Source organism: Rutilus rutilus (assembly GCF_951802725.1).
Source record: "Rutilus rutilus genome assembly, chromosome: 22".
Classification (NCBI taxonomy): Eukaryota; Metazoa; Chordata; class Actinopteri; order Cypriniformes; family Leuciscidae; genus Rutilus; species Rutilus rutilus.
This window is the reverse complement of record NC_140227.1, coordinates 13044270-13060748: the sequence shown is the minus strand read 5'-3', so window position 1 is coordinate 13060748 and position 16479 is coordinate 13044270. Positions and strand designations below refer to the sequence as shown.

The 16479-nt window shown below is 37.6% G+C and overlaps 1 protein-coding gene across 1 annotated transcript in view; it reads left to right on the top strand.

Annotated features, from left to right (window-relative positions):
* Positions 1-614: 614 nt before the first annotated feature.
* Positions 615-16479, top strand: part of wdr18 (WD repeat domain 18) — a 106335-nt gene continuing 90470 nt past the window's right edge. The window contains exons 1-3 of the mRNA XM_084394513.1: positions 615-895; positions 4102-4212; positions 4882-5015. Coding sequence (XP_084250639.1) covers positions 686-895; positions 4102-4212; positions 4882-5015 — 455 coding nt within the window. The 5' untranslated portion in view covers positions 615-685. The remainder of the gene's footprint in view (positions 896-4101; positions 4213-4881; positions 5016-16479) is intronic.

Below are 16479 nucleotides of genomic sequence, written 5' to 3'. Positions count from 1 at the left end.
AAACCAAAGATACAGCATCGTCCACAGCTCTATTTGATCTATATGCAAATTGTAGTGGATCTGTGAAGACAGTAATGCAGTTGTTAATTCACAAGCAGTTCAAAGCACTTCACTATCACAGAAGTCAAGGCTAACAGGTCTAAAATCATTCATACAGGTGCCAGTTGTTTTCTTAGGCACAGGAATTATGATTGATTTTTTTAAAACAATTCGGAACCATACAAAGAGAGAGTGACAGGTTAAAGATATCATTAAAAACAGACGCAAGTTGACTAACATGTCCTTAAGACATAAGTAATGCCATCAGGCCCAGCAGCCTTCCCCATTTTCACAGCTTTAAAAACTTTACATGTATCAGCAACTGAGACCTGTGGCTTTTAGTAAAGTGGTACTTGAAGTAATTAGGATTTGACTCCTGAAACTGACATTTACATTTTAATATTTGTAGCACGCTCCATTTTCCTTAACACACAAATCCTTAAAAAACTTTTCATGAGCTCAAATACTTAACTATGTTAACACACTTGAGCCAGACAACGACAAAAATCCCCTTTCACTCACGACTTTTAGGGCTTTGCCTTTGATAAAACAGCAATACCCAGAATCCCTTACTTAATCGGAAATGACGTTGAACAGACCCGTCCCTCGTCGCCTTGCAAAATAATCGCGCTTTGTCTAATCCAACATGTCTGCGCCCGCAGAGATAGTTCTATCCGCAGATTCAGCGGGTCAGCTGTTTAACTGTGCAGTTTTCGACCCTAATTCAGGGGCAGAGTTCTTGACCTATCGCGGCGGTAACACCTCCTCCAGGTCTTTAACAGTCTTGAACGGAGAATACGTATTAGGAGCTCAACTCTGCAAGAACTTCATAAACGTGTGGGAGATCCAGAGAAAGGTGGGTAACGTTAGAGCTGATGCATATACTGGAAATAAACATCACTGGTATTATACTCAATAAATAAGTAATAAAAGCAGGACTGTTCAGAACAAGTGTTCTTCAGTGTAATTTTAAAAAGAGTTGTGTGTGTAACAGTGTGGATAGCTGACATGTCAAGCCGGGTTGCCAGGTCTTAACAAACAAAACCCGCCAAATAGCTAATCAAAAATCACAACTGGACCAATCACAGCAAAAACAGGCAGTAACGTTAATGACACTGAGATTTTAGATAGTGAAAATTATCTATTCCAATTTCGATACCACGGCTAAAACTGCAAGCCTAACTAATATACATTTAAACATTATTAAACGGTACAAAAAGAACAAATAATAAAATTACAAGCAATAGCACAGATACATACACTAGAACAAAGATGCAAATTAAATAAACTACTTTTCAGGTAGGTCTAAGTAGTTTTCAGGTTGGCTATAGAAATTGAATAAAGTAATCAAATGTAAAATAAATTAAACATAGATTAATCCTTAATGAAGTTACAAAAGTTTTTTAGTTAAGAGCAGTCAGAAATTTTGTCTAGGCCTATGTCTTTTGTTGTTTGATTGATATTTAAAACACAGAGGGCAGCAGGAATATTAGGCTGCCGTCACTTTAATACCTGCTTCAGACAAATCACATGGATCTAATAAACTTGGATACGACATGTATGTAGACTGTGTGATGATGACACCTATTGAATCGTAGGCTACCTTGCAAGTTCCTATAGAAGAATAAAACGTCTTCAGCATGCGCTAGTGGTAAAAGCGAAAGAGGAGAATATGGACGTTGTCATCATGGCCAGGGAAAAGAGGCCAACTTGGCATGCCAATTTTGCAGGTGGAGCTTGAGGTAGAAGCTTTAGGTTTTAGCACCATTTCGCGTTGATCAATACGGCCTTTCATGTTGCATTTTTATTGGCTAGTCAGTAGATGTAGCAGCAAACACACTGTGAGATGATCATTCTAAATTTCTATCACTGTCATAAAATTATCGCAGGCTATCTTTGGTTGCAACGGAAGAATTGGTTTGACAATGGAAGAATATGCAGGAAACTAACTTACATCCTCATAAACTCCTACACTTAAACTCCTAAGCTAGGTCGGCATGACCAGTCAAATGCTACGGTTGCAAAGATAGATAATAAAAGAAAGAAAGATAGACGAGGTATGGTTTTGACACCTTTAGAACAAAGACAGCAAAGCAAGCACTTTCAAATACAACATCTTACCTCTTACAAACACTGTTTCTTGAAAAGTACCTGGTACCATGAATGACTAATTCTAAGAAACATTTTCACTCAGACAGTAGTTGGAATGCGTCCGATATCTAACAAAACAAAAGAAACTAAGATGTCTCTCCTAATGTATATGAAGATGTGAGTACAACAACATACATATTCTTGGAGAATACTACACGTAAATATCAATCAAACAGAATAAAAGATAAACCTAAATGAGTAACAATAATGAGTACATACTTGAATATTCTGTATGATAGAGGTTAATATATGAATTATGGATATCTGAATGCATGAATATACAGATAAAATTAATAAGGAACAATTCATAAATGAATAAAATGGATAGGAAAAATATGAATTAAGAAAATCCTCACAAACATTGACCGTTTCGATACACCAACATGCATTTTCTGAGCGTATTAAAATAAATGACATGAAAGGCTTCGTACTTTTTAAAAATTAAAACTTTGTTACATGTAGCATCTAATTGAAAGCAAAAAAGGTTATTGAAATTGTGAAAAATGTGACCTTAAGTATAAACTTTCCTTCATACATAAACATTATTATACAAAAATCTATGTTATTTGTCAGATGAATAGACACACTGCAGTCATCACTGCTAATATAAAGTCCAGCTTTTCCATTTTTTAATAAGCATTATTGACACATATCAGACCATGATATAATTAGTAGCCTAAATATTGAATAAATTGTCGTAGAACAACAGTGTATTAGGTTATCATTGCCACCAGAGATTAATTAAGTCGCTGTTTATATAGATGATGGTGTTGTGACCCTGGTTTCACCCTTTTTTAAACACAATAAGTACTTATGTTTGACATGTTGCTAATGTGCAAAGTTGGGGTAGATTATATTTCCCGAAATCCCTAACCCGAGACAAATCTTTCTGACTCAACTCCTAGAGTGTTTACACATCCAATCAACCAAGCATGAGCACAAGACATTTGACAGCCAGATGTAGACATGTTTTAGCTGTTTTAGTTTAATAAATGAACACTGGACACAAACTTCATTATTTCGCCCTCACCATGTCTCTGCTGTTGTGTAGTTAAAACTGAACCTGTCAGACCATTCAAAAATATGAACAATAGAAAACTTGTACCAGCCAGAAATATGTGCTCTCAAATAAAGGCATCTTCAACGGCTGTGAATCTATGACAATCTATGATGGTCATTAGTCATTGCTTGTTAAAGGTATTGCGGAGGATTTTCTTTTTCCGGGTGGATCATCAAGACTATTGGTCCTCCTAGTTGTCAATCATTCTGGTGATATGTTTACATAAGGCCGTCGTACGTGCTCATCCCTAGGTAGTTTTCGCTTTCTGCGCATGCGCACTTTCGGGTGTATATGTGTGTGGTGAGCTACGGTTTCAGCCATTCATTGAAGCTCGCCCGTTCTCACCGGGTTTTTTTTAAATGTCTGAGGGTCGTAAGAGAAAAAGTGTCTACGAATTGTATGACAAGAAGAGAAAGGCCTCTGAAGAAAGAAACAAGACCAGAGTGTTTTTGGGAGAATATTTCACACGCTGGTGTGCGCTAAAAGCACCGGTTGGGCTTCCCACTGATGCCTCAGTCGCGAAGTTTTTACTCGACAGGTAAAGGAAAGTAGGCTTGTATGAGCCATGCCAACAGCAACTTGTAAACAGAGCGTGCACGAGGAGAACTAGGCTCGTGCATGCTCTCTCGTGCACACGTTTAATAGGCGTTCCCTCTCGGGAGCAGGTGGAGTGTTGCGCATGTGCATTTTTTCAAAAAGTGGAGAGGGCGGTTCTTTTCTAAAATTCGGGAAAATCCTCCGCTATACCTTTAATTTCATATTGAACATATTGCAACAACTCTTCTAAATGCCCTGAACAAAGCTGTTCTGCTCGGAATAACTTTTTGATTCTGCATATCATTACCTTTCAGGACCAGCTTCAGCAGAAGATTGTGTGTCCTGGGATCGTTACGTGTCTCTGTGCATCTCCTAATGGCCTCTATGTACTGGCAGGCATTGCTGAAGCTATATACCTGTGGGAGGTGAGGAGATTTGTTTTGGTTATCAAAGAATATAACATAATTTGACCTTGTTTTGACATGATTCTCATATTAAAAAATACATAGGCTACAAAATTTGACTTAAAATTCACAAAATATTTTTGAACAAATGTCAGGGTGGTGCAACTGATATCATAATAAAACTGTAAAATCTTTTAAAATATCAAATACTAAGACATGTTAGTTCAGGTTTTAAAGTGTCATATGGTGCGACTACCCAAAAACGTAGTAATATTTATGAATTAACTATATTTGTAAAAAAAAAAAAAAAACAAGTGTATCTTAAATGCATTTAAAAACCTTTTTGGAAATAATAATAAAGATGTGTGGACTCATATATTTAAGACTTAAGGAAAATATGGACTTTTTACTTGATGGTATTCCACATTAATTTGCAATTAAAATAAATTTCTGTTAAAAATGGCATAATATATATTTTTTAAAACCATATGAAACCAACATGAATGCAAAGAGTCTATGAACTTGGCACATTTAGTAATTGGTCTTTTAAACTAGATTTTTCCTATTCTTCATTGTGGACACACTTATTTGTCATTGAGTCTTGTGACAAGTGACTTACAGTTGTCTCTGCATATTAAGCTGGGACTGGAGTCATATTTCTTACTATTAACTTTTAATACTTTCTAATAGGTGTCAACAGGAAATTTGCTGGCTATTTTGAGTCGCCACTATCAAGACCTGAGCTGCATCCATTTCACTGATGACAGCAGTCATTTTGTTTCAGGAGGAAAAGACAATCTGGCTCTCATATGGAATCTCTCCAGGTGCGTTAAAAGCTTCATTAATCATTTCTCTTTTGTTAACTATGTTAATTGTGGATATGAGTGAAGTCTTGACCTCAATAAGTGACACCAAATCTACAGAGGTTTCCTCAGTTATCAGTTTTTTCCCGACTTGAGTAATGAACTTTCAAATATTTGGCAGACTGGTAGAAAAGGGGAGAAGTCCAATAAATACATGTATTTATAATTCTCTCATAATACACCAGCTCTTGAAGCGACATCATAAATTTAGTTAAAGACTCAGTTTTAGAGGTGATATTGTTAAATCGCTGCTTGTCTTCTCCTATTCAGTGTTTGGCAGGAGCGTGTAGTGGAACTCCATCTGAATCTCTGGAATATTGAGAGATGAGACTAGAATATTAATACAACACAATGAACGGAACAAACTAAGTGGTTTCAGAAGAGTCGAATCAATGATTTAGTAGCTTTCTCCGTAAATGAAAGGCTTGAAAAGACTTCAAAATATTTCTCATATAATTAGATGGAAGATAAAAATAGAACATTATATTAATATTATTATTATTATTAAATGATTTAAAGGTACACTGTAACTTTTCTGTTCAAAATGTAAATGTTAATATAATATATCATATATCATCAATCCTTCTTTCAAAACGTGTTTTGTCTTACTTTGATTCACTATGGTTAAGCCTATTGTAAGTGTTTATATTTTAGATATGTCTGGATGGTCTTCGTGGGAATTTGGCATTCGCCAAAATTGATTAGCCGAAATCAAAACGTGGACAGTGAAAGCAAATTACCGTTAGCGCGAGACGAGTCCGGCTTGAAGCGGAAGCGACCAGACGGCAGAGGATGTTTGCAAATCAAACAATGATTTGTCTCAAAACAGTGATTAAAAACAGCTGTGATTGGATGATGACAGGTGTCGGTGATCATTCTCAAGTGTCGTGGTCAGCACTGCTGCTGTTGCTGTTGTATCAGTCAGTGGTTTATCAGCTTGTCAAAAAACGGGACACGGGAGGTCACGCACGGGACAAATAAATTAGGCCCAAAATACGGGACGTCCCGCCTAATTCGGGACAGTTGGCAACCTTAGTGACAGTATCATCCTAATCCAGCAACCCTTCGCTCAACACCACCATCTACAGGCCGATGAGTGTACAGTCACTAAATGTGCACATAAATTAATTTATTTTATACCCCCCCATGGATGAAATTCTATTGAAACTTAGCATACCCCCAGAGGATGTCAAGGCAAGGCAAGGCAAGTTTATTTATATAGCACATTTCATACACAATGGCAATTCAAAGTGCTTTACATAGAAGAAATTAAAATAATTAAAGAAATAAGAATAATTAAAACAGTTTAGAAAAATAAAATAAAATACAGTACAGTACCAGTCGGACGAACAGTGGCACAGTGCTCATTCAGTAAATGCATAGCTAAACAGATGTGTTTTGAGTCTGGATTTGAAAGTGACTACTGTAGGAGCACATCTGATCTCTTCTGGAAGCTGGTTCCAGTTGCGGCTGGCATAATAGCTAAAAGCAGATTCGCCATGCTTAGAGTGAACCCTTGGTATTTCTAGCTGATATGATCCTAATGATCTGAGTGATCTGTTGGGTTTATATTCAGTGAGCATATCTACAATGTATTGAGGTCCTAGACCATTGAAGGATTTATATACCAGTAATAATACTTTAAAATCAATCCTAAATTTAACTGGGAGCCAGTGTAAAGACCTAAGGGACTGATGTGATATGTTCATATTTTCTGATTCTGCTCAGAATCCTGGCGGCAGCGTTCTGTATGAGCTACAATTGTCTTATGGTCTTTTTGGGAAGGCCAGTGAGGAGTCCATTACAGTAATCCACCCTGCTGATGATGAAAGCAGCACAAGTTTCTCTAAGTCTTGTCTGGAAACAAAGCATCTAATTCTTGCAATATTTTTCAGATGATAGTATGCTGATTTAGTTATTGCTTTGACATGACTACTGAAACTAAGCTCTGACTCTAGTGTCACACCAAGATTCCTGACTTGATGTTTAGTTGTTTGACCCCTAGAGTGAAGGTATGCGTTCACCTTGAGAACTTCATCTTTGTTTCCAAACGCAATGACTTCAGTTTTGTCTTTGATTAATTGAAGAAAGTTTTGACACATCCAACTGTTGACTTCATCAATGCATTGGCACAGGGAGTCAATGGGGCTGTAGTCGTTAGGCGATAGGGCTAAGTAAATCTGTGTGTCGTCTGCATAGCTGTGGTAAGAGATTTGGTTCTTTCTCATTATTTGGCTCATTGGGAGCATATACAGGTTGAACAGGAGTGGTGCAAGAATTGAGCCTTGAGGGACTCCGCATGTCATGGATGTCCACTCAGACTTATGGTCTCCTATACTCACATAATAACCTCTCCCATCTAAGTATGACCTGAACCATTTTAGGACTATCCCAGAAAGCCCCACCCAGTTTTCCAGCCTGTCAAGAAGTATGTTATGATCGACAGTGTCAAATGCAGCACTGAGGTCGAGTAGCACCAGCACTGATAATTTACCTGAATCCGTATTTAAGCGAATATCGTTTATTATCTTTATGAGCGCTGTCTCTGTGCTGTGGTGCGGTCGGAAACCAGATTGAAAATGGTCAAAGGATCCATTCAAGCTCAAGAATTTGTTCAGCTGATTGAAGACAACTTTTTCAATGATCTTGCCTATGAAAGGAAGATTTGAGATCGGCCTATAGTTGCTTAATATGGTCTTATCCAGATTGCTCTTTTTCAGGAGGGGCTTGACAACTGCAGTTTTCAGGGAGTTTGGAAAACTCCCAGAGAGAAGTGAGGCATTTACCACTTCTAGAAGATCTGCTTCTAAACTGTTTAACACACTTTTGAAAAAAGATGTGGGAAGTGTGTCAAGAGCGCAGGTTGATGTTTTAAGGTGCTGTACGGTTTCTTCCAAAATTTTGCCATTAATTTCTTTGAAATCAGACAAAGTTACTTTCTCAGGTGGTCTGATCTGTCTGACCCCAGCGCAACTCAAGGATGTGCTGATCACCTTTCTGATATTATTGATCTTCTCAGAGAAGAAAGAAGCAAACTCACTGCACTTGCTGTCTGAGAGCATTTCACTGGGAATCTGGCTTGGGGGGTTTGTCAGTCTCTCTACAGTAGCAAAAAGAGTGCGTGTGTTGTTTAAATTACTGTTTATAATATTTGAGAAGAAAGTCTGTCTAGCTTTGTCTAGCTTTGCCTAGTTCCATATTGAAAGCATGAAGGCTGTCTTTGTAGATGTTATAATGGACTACAAGTTTTGTCTTCCGCCACATGCGTTCTGCTTTTCTGCATTGTCTTTTCATATTTTGCACTGCTGTTGAGTTTCTCCAAGGTGCTTTTTGTCTGCCACTGTTCTTCCTGACTTTCACAGGAGCAATATCATCAATTACACCTTTAACTTTTGAGTTAAAAGAATCTAGGAGAAAATCAACAGAGTCTGCAGATATGCTTGGTGTTAAAGATATAGCCTTCATAAATAGGACACTAGTGTTCTCATTTAAGCATCTCTTCTTGACAGACACAGATCTCGCTTCAGTGGCAGGAGAGATCAATATATCAAAGAAAATACAGAAATGATCAGACAGTGCTACATCCTTAATAACAATCGATGAAATGTTTAGACCCTTACTGATAAGTAAATCTAGAGTGTGTCCGCGATTGTGTGTGGGTCCATGTACATGTTGAGTCAGATCAAAAGTTTTTAAAACAGTTTTGATTTCTTTTGCCATATTGTTTTCTGCATTATCTATGTGAATGTTAAAATCTCCAGCAATGGCAAAACAGTCAAACTCTGAGGTAATTGTTGATAACAGTTCTGTAAAGTCATCAGCAAAGGCTGGAGAGTATTTTGGAGGCCTGTAAATAATGATGAGTAAAATGCGTGGAGCACCTTTTAACACAATACCCAGATATTCGAAAGAAGGGTAATTCCCAAATGATATTTGCTTACATTGATAGATATCTTTAAAAAGAGCAGCTAGACCCTCACCTCTCTTTACAGCTCTGCAGACACTCATAAAAGTAAAGTTAGGAGGGGCTGCTTCATTGAGGATTGTTGCACTGTAGCTGTCTTCTAGCCAGGTTTCATTTAGAAGCATAAAATCTAGGTTGTTTGTGGTTATTAAGTCGTTAACTAGAAGTGATTTATTTTTAAGTGAACGAATGTTTAAAAGTGCTAACTTAACAGTCGTACTTTTTGTCCCCACATCAATCTTAGTTTGACATGTAATAGGCACCAGATTAGATGGGTTTGCTGTACGGCTATTGAAGGCCTTAGACTTTCTATCTTGTAATAGAACAGCAATAGAGAAAGATACAGGCACACTGGGTTCCCGCTTGTTTTGTAAATATTTGAGAAAGTTTCTGTTTTCAAAACGGGGACCCGACACACATCACTGAGAGCTGGTATCAGTTGTTTTTGGTTCACCTCGAGCAGATGGAGGAGGGTGTGGGCTCTGGCGTTGTGGCAGAGGCCGAAGAGCTCTCACAGGAGGAGGGGGAGGGCGAGCTGGGCCCGCAGGCTTTGGTGGCAGCGGTGCCTGTCGTTTTTTGGTTGTTATCTGGGGGCTTGCAGCAAAAGAGTGGGATAGTTTGGTTCCAGCATACACCAGTTCTTCCATTTTCTGTGAGAAGCACAGAAGTGGCAATGCTGGGGAAAGGGAAAAGGTGTCTGGTGAAAGGGGCTGTTCTTCTGGTGTTAACGGAGGCTGTGATATGCTGTCCTGGCTTCCCTGGCTGTTTTCCAGGAAGTCGTCCTTGGGTGCTGAATCTTCAAGCAGTTCTAGTGTGTCTGTCTGTGGTGAGCTCTGTGGGCAGGGCTCAGCTGAGATTGAGTCCGTGAGCAGAGGTTGTTGTGGCGGAGTGGTGTTATCATTGTCCTTGTGTGATATGTCAACCGCATGTCCATTTTGCTGCTGAAGTGAAGTCCTGTGGTCATTCATACTGTGTCCAGGTGTGTGTGTGCCGTTCAGATTGAGTGGATTGGGACACACTGCAGAAGGATGATTGAGGGAGAAGTAGATATTGTCCTTTAACACTCTTGAACCAAGTTTGTTTGGGTGATGGCCATCCCGATGAAAAAGTTGTCTCTGACTCCAGAAAAGATTGAAATTGTCAATGAAGTTTACTCCTTTTATATTGCAGGTTTTTTGCAGCCATGTATTTAGCCCAAGCAACCGTGAAAACCTGTTTGTTCCTCTTGCTGGGAGTGGTCCACTGATGAATGTTTGAACTTTCAGTCTTTTAAGTGTTTCAAAAAGTTCATTGAAATCCTTCTTAAGGAGTTCTGACTGCTCTTTATGAATATCATTCTTCCCCACATGAATGATGAGTCGATTTGCAGTCTTATGTTTCATCAGAATGTTCAGAATGTCAAGTTAATCATACACATGAAATATGGTGCAGTTCTGAACATCTCAACTGAAGATAGTGGCGATTAAAGCAGAATAATATTGCATTTTAATTTTTTATGGGAGGGGCGCAAATCACAAATGAGTGATTATGGGCTAGGTTGATGTGGGCCCTTAAGAGCAACATACCATAACAATTTCTTCATCCTCGGTGCCACGGTTCAGGTAGTTATTTAGGAAAAACTGAAATTTTTCCGTAAAAGTCTAGTGGGGCTACATGCCCACCAAATTTCATGTTCCCCGGTGTTTCGGTGTCCCTGGTATCGTTGACGAAAAAATTCAGTAGATGACGAAAAAAAAAAAAAAAAAAACTTTGACAATCGATTATGGGCTAGGTTGATGTGGGTCCTTAAGACCAACATACCATAAAAATGTCTTCATCCTCGGTGCCACGGTTCAGGTAGTTATTTAGGAAAAACTGCATTTTTGGGGTTTGGGGGGGCCCAGCGCGCGGGGGGGGGAGTGGCCCCCGGGGACCAAACGAAATTTTTCCGTAAAAGTCTAGTGGGGCTACATGCCCACCAAATTTCATGTTCCCCGGTGTTTCGGTGTCCCTGGTATCGTTGACGAAAAATTCAGTAGATGACGGAAAAAAAAAAGAAAAAAAAAACCTTTGACAATCCCTATATGACCGCTTTCGCTAGCTACGCTAGCGGCGGTCATAATTAATGGCAAAAGGCAAGTTTGGAAATTTAAGCTAATATTGCCTACTGACACACTACAGCAAAATATATAACTGGCTTAAAACCTTTTTTGGGGGTGAAAATACAAACGTGCCTAAGACTTTTGCACAGTACTGTATATATTTGCACACACACACTCAAACCAAAAATGATTCAGACACCAGATATAATTTTTGATATTGTTTTACTAGTGGGTGCAGGACACTATAGTTAATTTATGTAAGTGAGGATAGCAAAATAAAGTGAATGTGACATATTATACCCAAAAAGTTTTCATACAGTGGACTACCAGTAAAATGTATAAAAATTTGGGACCAAAAATTATTTAGACACTTTGACCTGACCATGTTTTGCTTAAGTGCTTTTTCTTCAGTTGCTAATGCGACCTTTTTACACCACAGACTGAACAAAATTAAGCTTTGCTTGGTAAATGGTTGAACCAAACTTGTAATTGGTGTGTGTATGTGCGTGTGACAAAATGACCCCACAAAGATGGGATCCTTGTAATCATTGTCCTTCTTGGGAAATTTTTTGGCCCCCATTAGCACAAGTTTATAAATCATACTACAAGTTTTTTGAAAATGTAAAAATACAGTAAGTTTTCTGAGGGTTGTGTTTAGGGGTAGGGTTAGGGGATACAGTTTCTACAGTATAAAAATCATTATGTCTATGGAATGTCCCATAAAACATGAAAACCCAACGTGTGTTTTCGTGAGAGTATATGTATGTTTGAATTTGAGAATGTAATTCAGTTAGGCAAGGCAAGGCAAGGCAAGTTTATTTATATAGCACATTTCATACACAATGGCAATTCAAGTGCTTTACATAGAAGAAATTAAAATAATAAAAGGAATAAGAATAATTAAAACAGTTTAGAAAAATAAAATACAGTACAGTACAAACAGTTAGGCAGTTAGGCAGTTAGTAAGACTGGTCAGGTTAGTCTGTTTAAAAGTGGGGATATCACTGTTAGGACATGAGCCATATCTTCCCATACACTACCATTAATCAGATAATGAGTGCTTTGGCCAGTTGTTCACACTTACTATTTCCCTCTATATTAATGATTTCAGTTAGGCTGTATTTTAGACCTGCTGGTTTATTTTAATGGCTTCTGGTCTCACCATACTTTAAATGTCACTGTTTAAATGAAAAACCTTTGGGAAGTTATTCTGTCCTGCAGTGTGACATGCTATATTCCATCTTTAATATTTATCAGATCAAAAACTAATTATTTTGTCATTTATTAGCTCATATTCATTTAGAAAAGTGAATATTTGTACTTTTAAAAAATTGTCATACTGCAGGAGCAGCAATTAAAATGAATTAGTGAAGTCAAGAACTGGTCAATACATTTTAAAAAGAATTTACATAAAGTCTTTATAATCGTTGTAACGTGTCTGTATTTTTTACTATTGTGTTTGTTTACAATTTTCGACTTTAATACAGTAATGAAAATCAGACACAATAAATCCTGTGGAGACAGAATTTTTTTAAACATATTAACAATTTACATTTCCACGTTATAAATATTAACATCACTTAAAGAGTACAACAAATTCCTCTTACAAAAAGAAAAATATCGCAATGCAAAAAATAATAAAATAAAAATCCTAATGTCCCAAAAATAAGCTTTTGTTTTTTTTGTGGCCTTTTTATGACCTTTACATGTTCTTGTCAGGCTTTCTGAAATAAAACCCAGAAATATCCTCGCTGTCTCAGGATTGCTTCCACGTTACGGCCAGTAGATGGCACCATGGTTTCAATGAATTACAACAGGTGCAGGTGGTGAAATAAATCGAGATAAACAACCATACATCTCCACTTTGTTTCAAAATTGCTTTAAGAAAATCTCAACCACAGTAATGATATAAAACATATGAAAAACGACTTTCAAGCAGCTAAAACCCACAGCTCTCCTTCCTGTAGCCTCAGGTGTTTATTCTCACTTCTTTCAGATGTTGTGGCAATTCAACTTCCAAGCTGTCTGTGTTCCGCCGATCTGTCCATCTCTATTATACTGTGCTGCTATTGTTATTGATCTGAAAAGAAAAAAAACATACTTTTGAAGCTGAAGAGTTGAGACTGATAAGCAAAGTCATTCACCTCATTCAAAGCTCTCTGAGCATTATCATTTATGAGGAATGCACAAACTTGTGATATTACTTTGAAGACTTGCAGTTTTAGGCTTCTTGCTGTATTTTTCTGACATAACTGCGGATTTTGATCTGAATGTTGGAGAAGACAAGCGATTTCTCGCAATGACAGACACTCAGGAATCCTAAATGAAGGTCCAGAGCACATGATGTTTGTTTGACGGCATTTGCTAAGGTAAACCAGGCCCAAGGGCTGCAATATATGAAAGAAGAAGGCAAGAGAGACCCGCACAGCCATCAAACCAGGATGAATAATTCAGCGTCTCTCTCTGAGTTTTGAAAGGAGATGACGCGCATCTATTATTCTGTATTGCTATCACCCGACAGAATAACCTCTAAGCCATCACTATAATCAACGTTCCCTGACCCTCACATGCTGCTGGTCCAGAAGTGTGAGTTCACTGCGCTCTGTTTGAGCTGCCTATCTAAATGGCATTTTAGGGGCCACAAATGCATAGAACGTTTTTGAACGTGCCTATGATTAGGGCTGCACGATTTGGGGAAAATGTCATATTGCGATAATTGAGGTCAATATTGCGATTACGATTGCGATATGCGATATAATAAACAAATGGTTTCATGAGTCAACTTTCTTGGTTCTCAAGGAAAATAAATGCACACACAGATTAGTGATAATCAGCCTAAAGAAAAAAGTTCTTTAGTCAAGAGCAGTGAGTGTTTTTCTCTGTTCCCTTTGTTCTTTGATTAACTTTAGTGACAGATTTTTTTTTTTTTTTTTTTTGCATTTTTTGCATTTTAACAAGAACAAAACATAATTTACATACAAGAGTACATATAACCATACATGTCAGGTTAAAGAAAAATAATAATAATAAAAAAGAAATTGAAAAAAAAAAAGAAAATAATAAATAATAATAACTTTAGCGACAGATGTAATTAGTGGCTACTGTACTGTCCCTTTAAGACCAGCTGCTGTCAGAGACGCGGATCTCACACGTGCCTCATTCTTTCACGAGTTATCACAACTCTTCATGTTCATCATAAGACTACTCTTATGTTATGAAGACACTCGACAAAAAGACATTTTGTAATAATTGTGTGTGTTATTGTTCGTTCAAGCTCGAAAGAGAACTGTATTCTGTCATGCTGTTTTGTGCGCACGCACGATATTAGCGCGAGTCTTTCTGTCTGTCACAGTCAGGACATTCACAGGCAGCGCGTTCATTTTGGCATACATGTGTGTTGTTCGTTCTACCGCGAAAGAGAACTTGATACTGGCGCCCGTCTATCTGTGTGTGTGTGTGTGTGTGTGTGTGTGTACGTGTGTGTGTGTGTCAGGAGGACATTCACAGGCGGCTCGTTCTTTTATGTCTTATCGCGCATGAATGGTTTAAAAGCATTTGCATTAATAAGTGCGTTAACAGCGCTAATTTGTTTATTTAATATAAAATCGCAGCATTTTGCGTCATATAATCGCGTAGACTTGACATCGCGATTGCGATACGATTAATCGTGCAGCACTACCTATGATGACTAAATACTAATTTATTTCAACATGCAGTACAAAAAAAGCAATCCATATGCACACTGCACAGCGACCTGAATATACCTTTTCTATGATGAGCATGTTCTGTCTGAATTGCAGTTCACTTATTTTAAAGGGGTATCAACTCAAAAATGAAGGGTGATACAGCTGTCCTCATGTCATAAAGAGAATTAATAAGATTTTCTTTTCAAGAATTTAAGTAGTTTGGCATAGTCTTTTATTATTCAAAGTCATGTCTTTTAATCAGATAATTTGACACTTTTATGACACGGCAAGGTTAGTTCAGGTTTTAAAATGTTATTCAGTGATGTTATTGTTAACTAAAATGGTAATGTAAACGGTAAATAAGGTTTCACTATAGTTAACATTGGTTAATTACATTAGTTAACATGAGTGTAACAATGAACAATACTTCTACAGCGTTTATTAATCTTAAAGTAAATCTCAGCATTTATACCTTTTTAAGATTAAAAGTTCTATTTGTTAACATTAGTTAATGCACTGTGATCTAACATGAACATTTTTGTTAACTAACATTATGAAAGGTTAATAAATGCTGTGAGAATAATGTAGCTATTCACTAATGTCAACAATTGAGACCTTATTGTAAAGTGTTACCACAAAAAGTAATACTCAAACTTATTACAGTTTTCATTCATTCATTAAAAAAAAAATATATATATATATCAGATGACAAACTTAAACAAAATAAAAACTGAAACTCAAAATAAAAATAAATTAAAGCTAAAAAGAAATATTAAAACCCCTAAAAAACTATATATATATATATATATATATATATATATATATATATATATATATATATATATATATATATATATATATACACTCACCTAAAGGATTATTAGGAACACCTGTTCAATTTCTCATTAATGCAATTATCTAATCAACCAATCACATGGCAGTTGCTTCAATGCATTTAGGGGTGTGGTCCTGGTCAAGACAATCTCCTGAACTCCAAACTGAATGTCAGAATGGGAAAGAAAGGTGATTTAAGCAATTTTGAGCGTGGCATGGTTGTTGGTGCCAGACGGGCCGGTCTGAGTATTTCACAATCTGCTCAGTTACTGGGATTTTCACGCACAACCATTTCTAGGGTTTACAAAGAATGGTGTGAAAAGGGAAAAACATCCAGTATGCGGCAGTCCTGTGGGCGAAAATGCCTTGTTGATGCTAGAGGTCAGAGGAGAATGGGCCGACTGATTCAAGCTGATAGAAGAGCAACTTTGACTGAAATAACCACTCGTTACAACCGAGGTATGCAGCAAAGCATTTGTGAAGCCACAACACGCACAACCTTGAGGCGGATGGGCTACAACAGCAGAAGACCCCACTGGGTACCACTCATCTCCAATACAAATAGGAAAAAGAGGCTACAATTTGCACGAGTTCACCAAAATTGGACAGTTGAAGACTGGAAAAATGTTGCCTGGTCTGATGAGTCTAGATTTCTGTTGAGACATTCAGATGGTAGAGTCAGAATTTGGCGTAAACAGAATGAGAACATGGATCCATCATGCCTTGTTACCACTGTGCAGGCTGGTGGTGGTGGTGTAATGGTGTGGGGGATGTTTTCTTGGCACACTTTAGGCCCCTTAGTGCCAATTGGGCATCGTTCACTGTACTAAAATGGCCCCCACAGTCACCAGATCTCAACC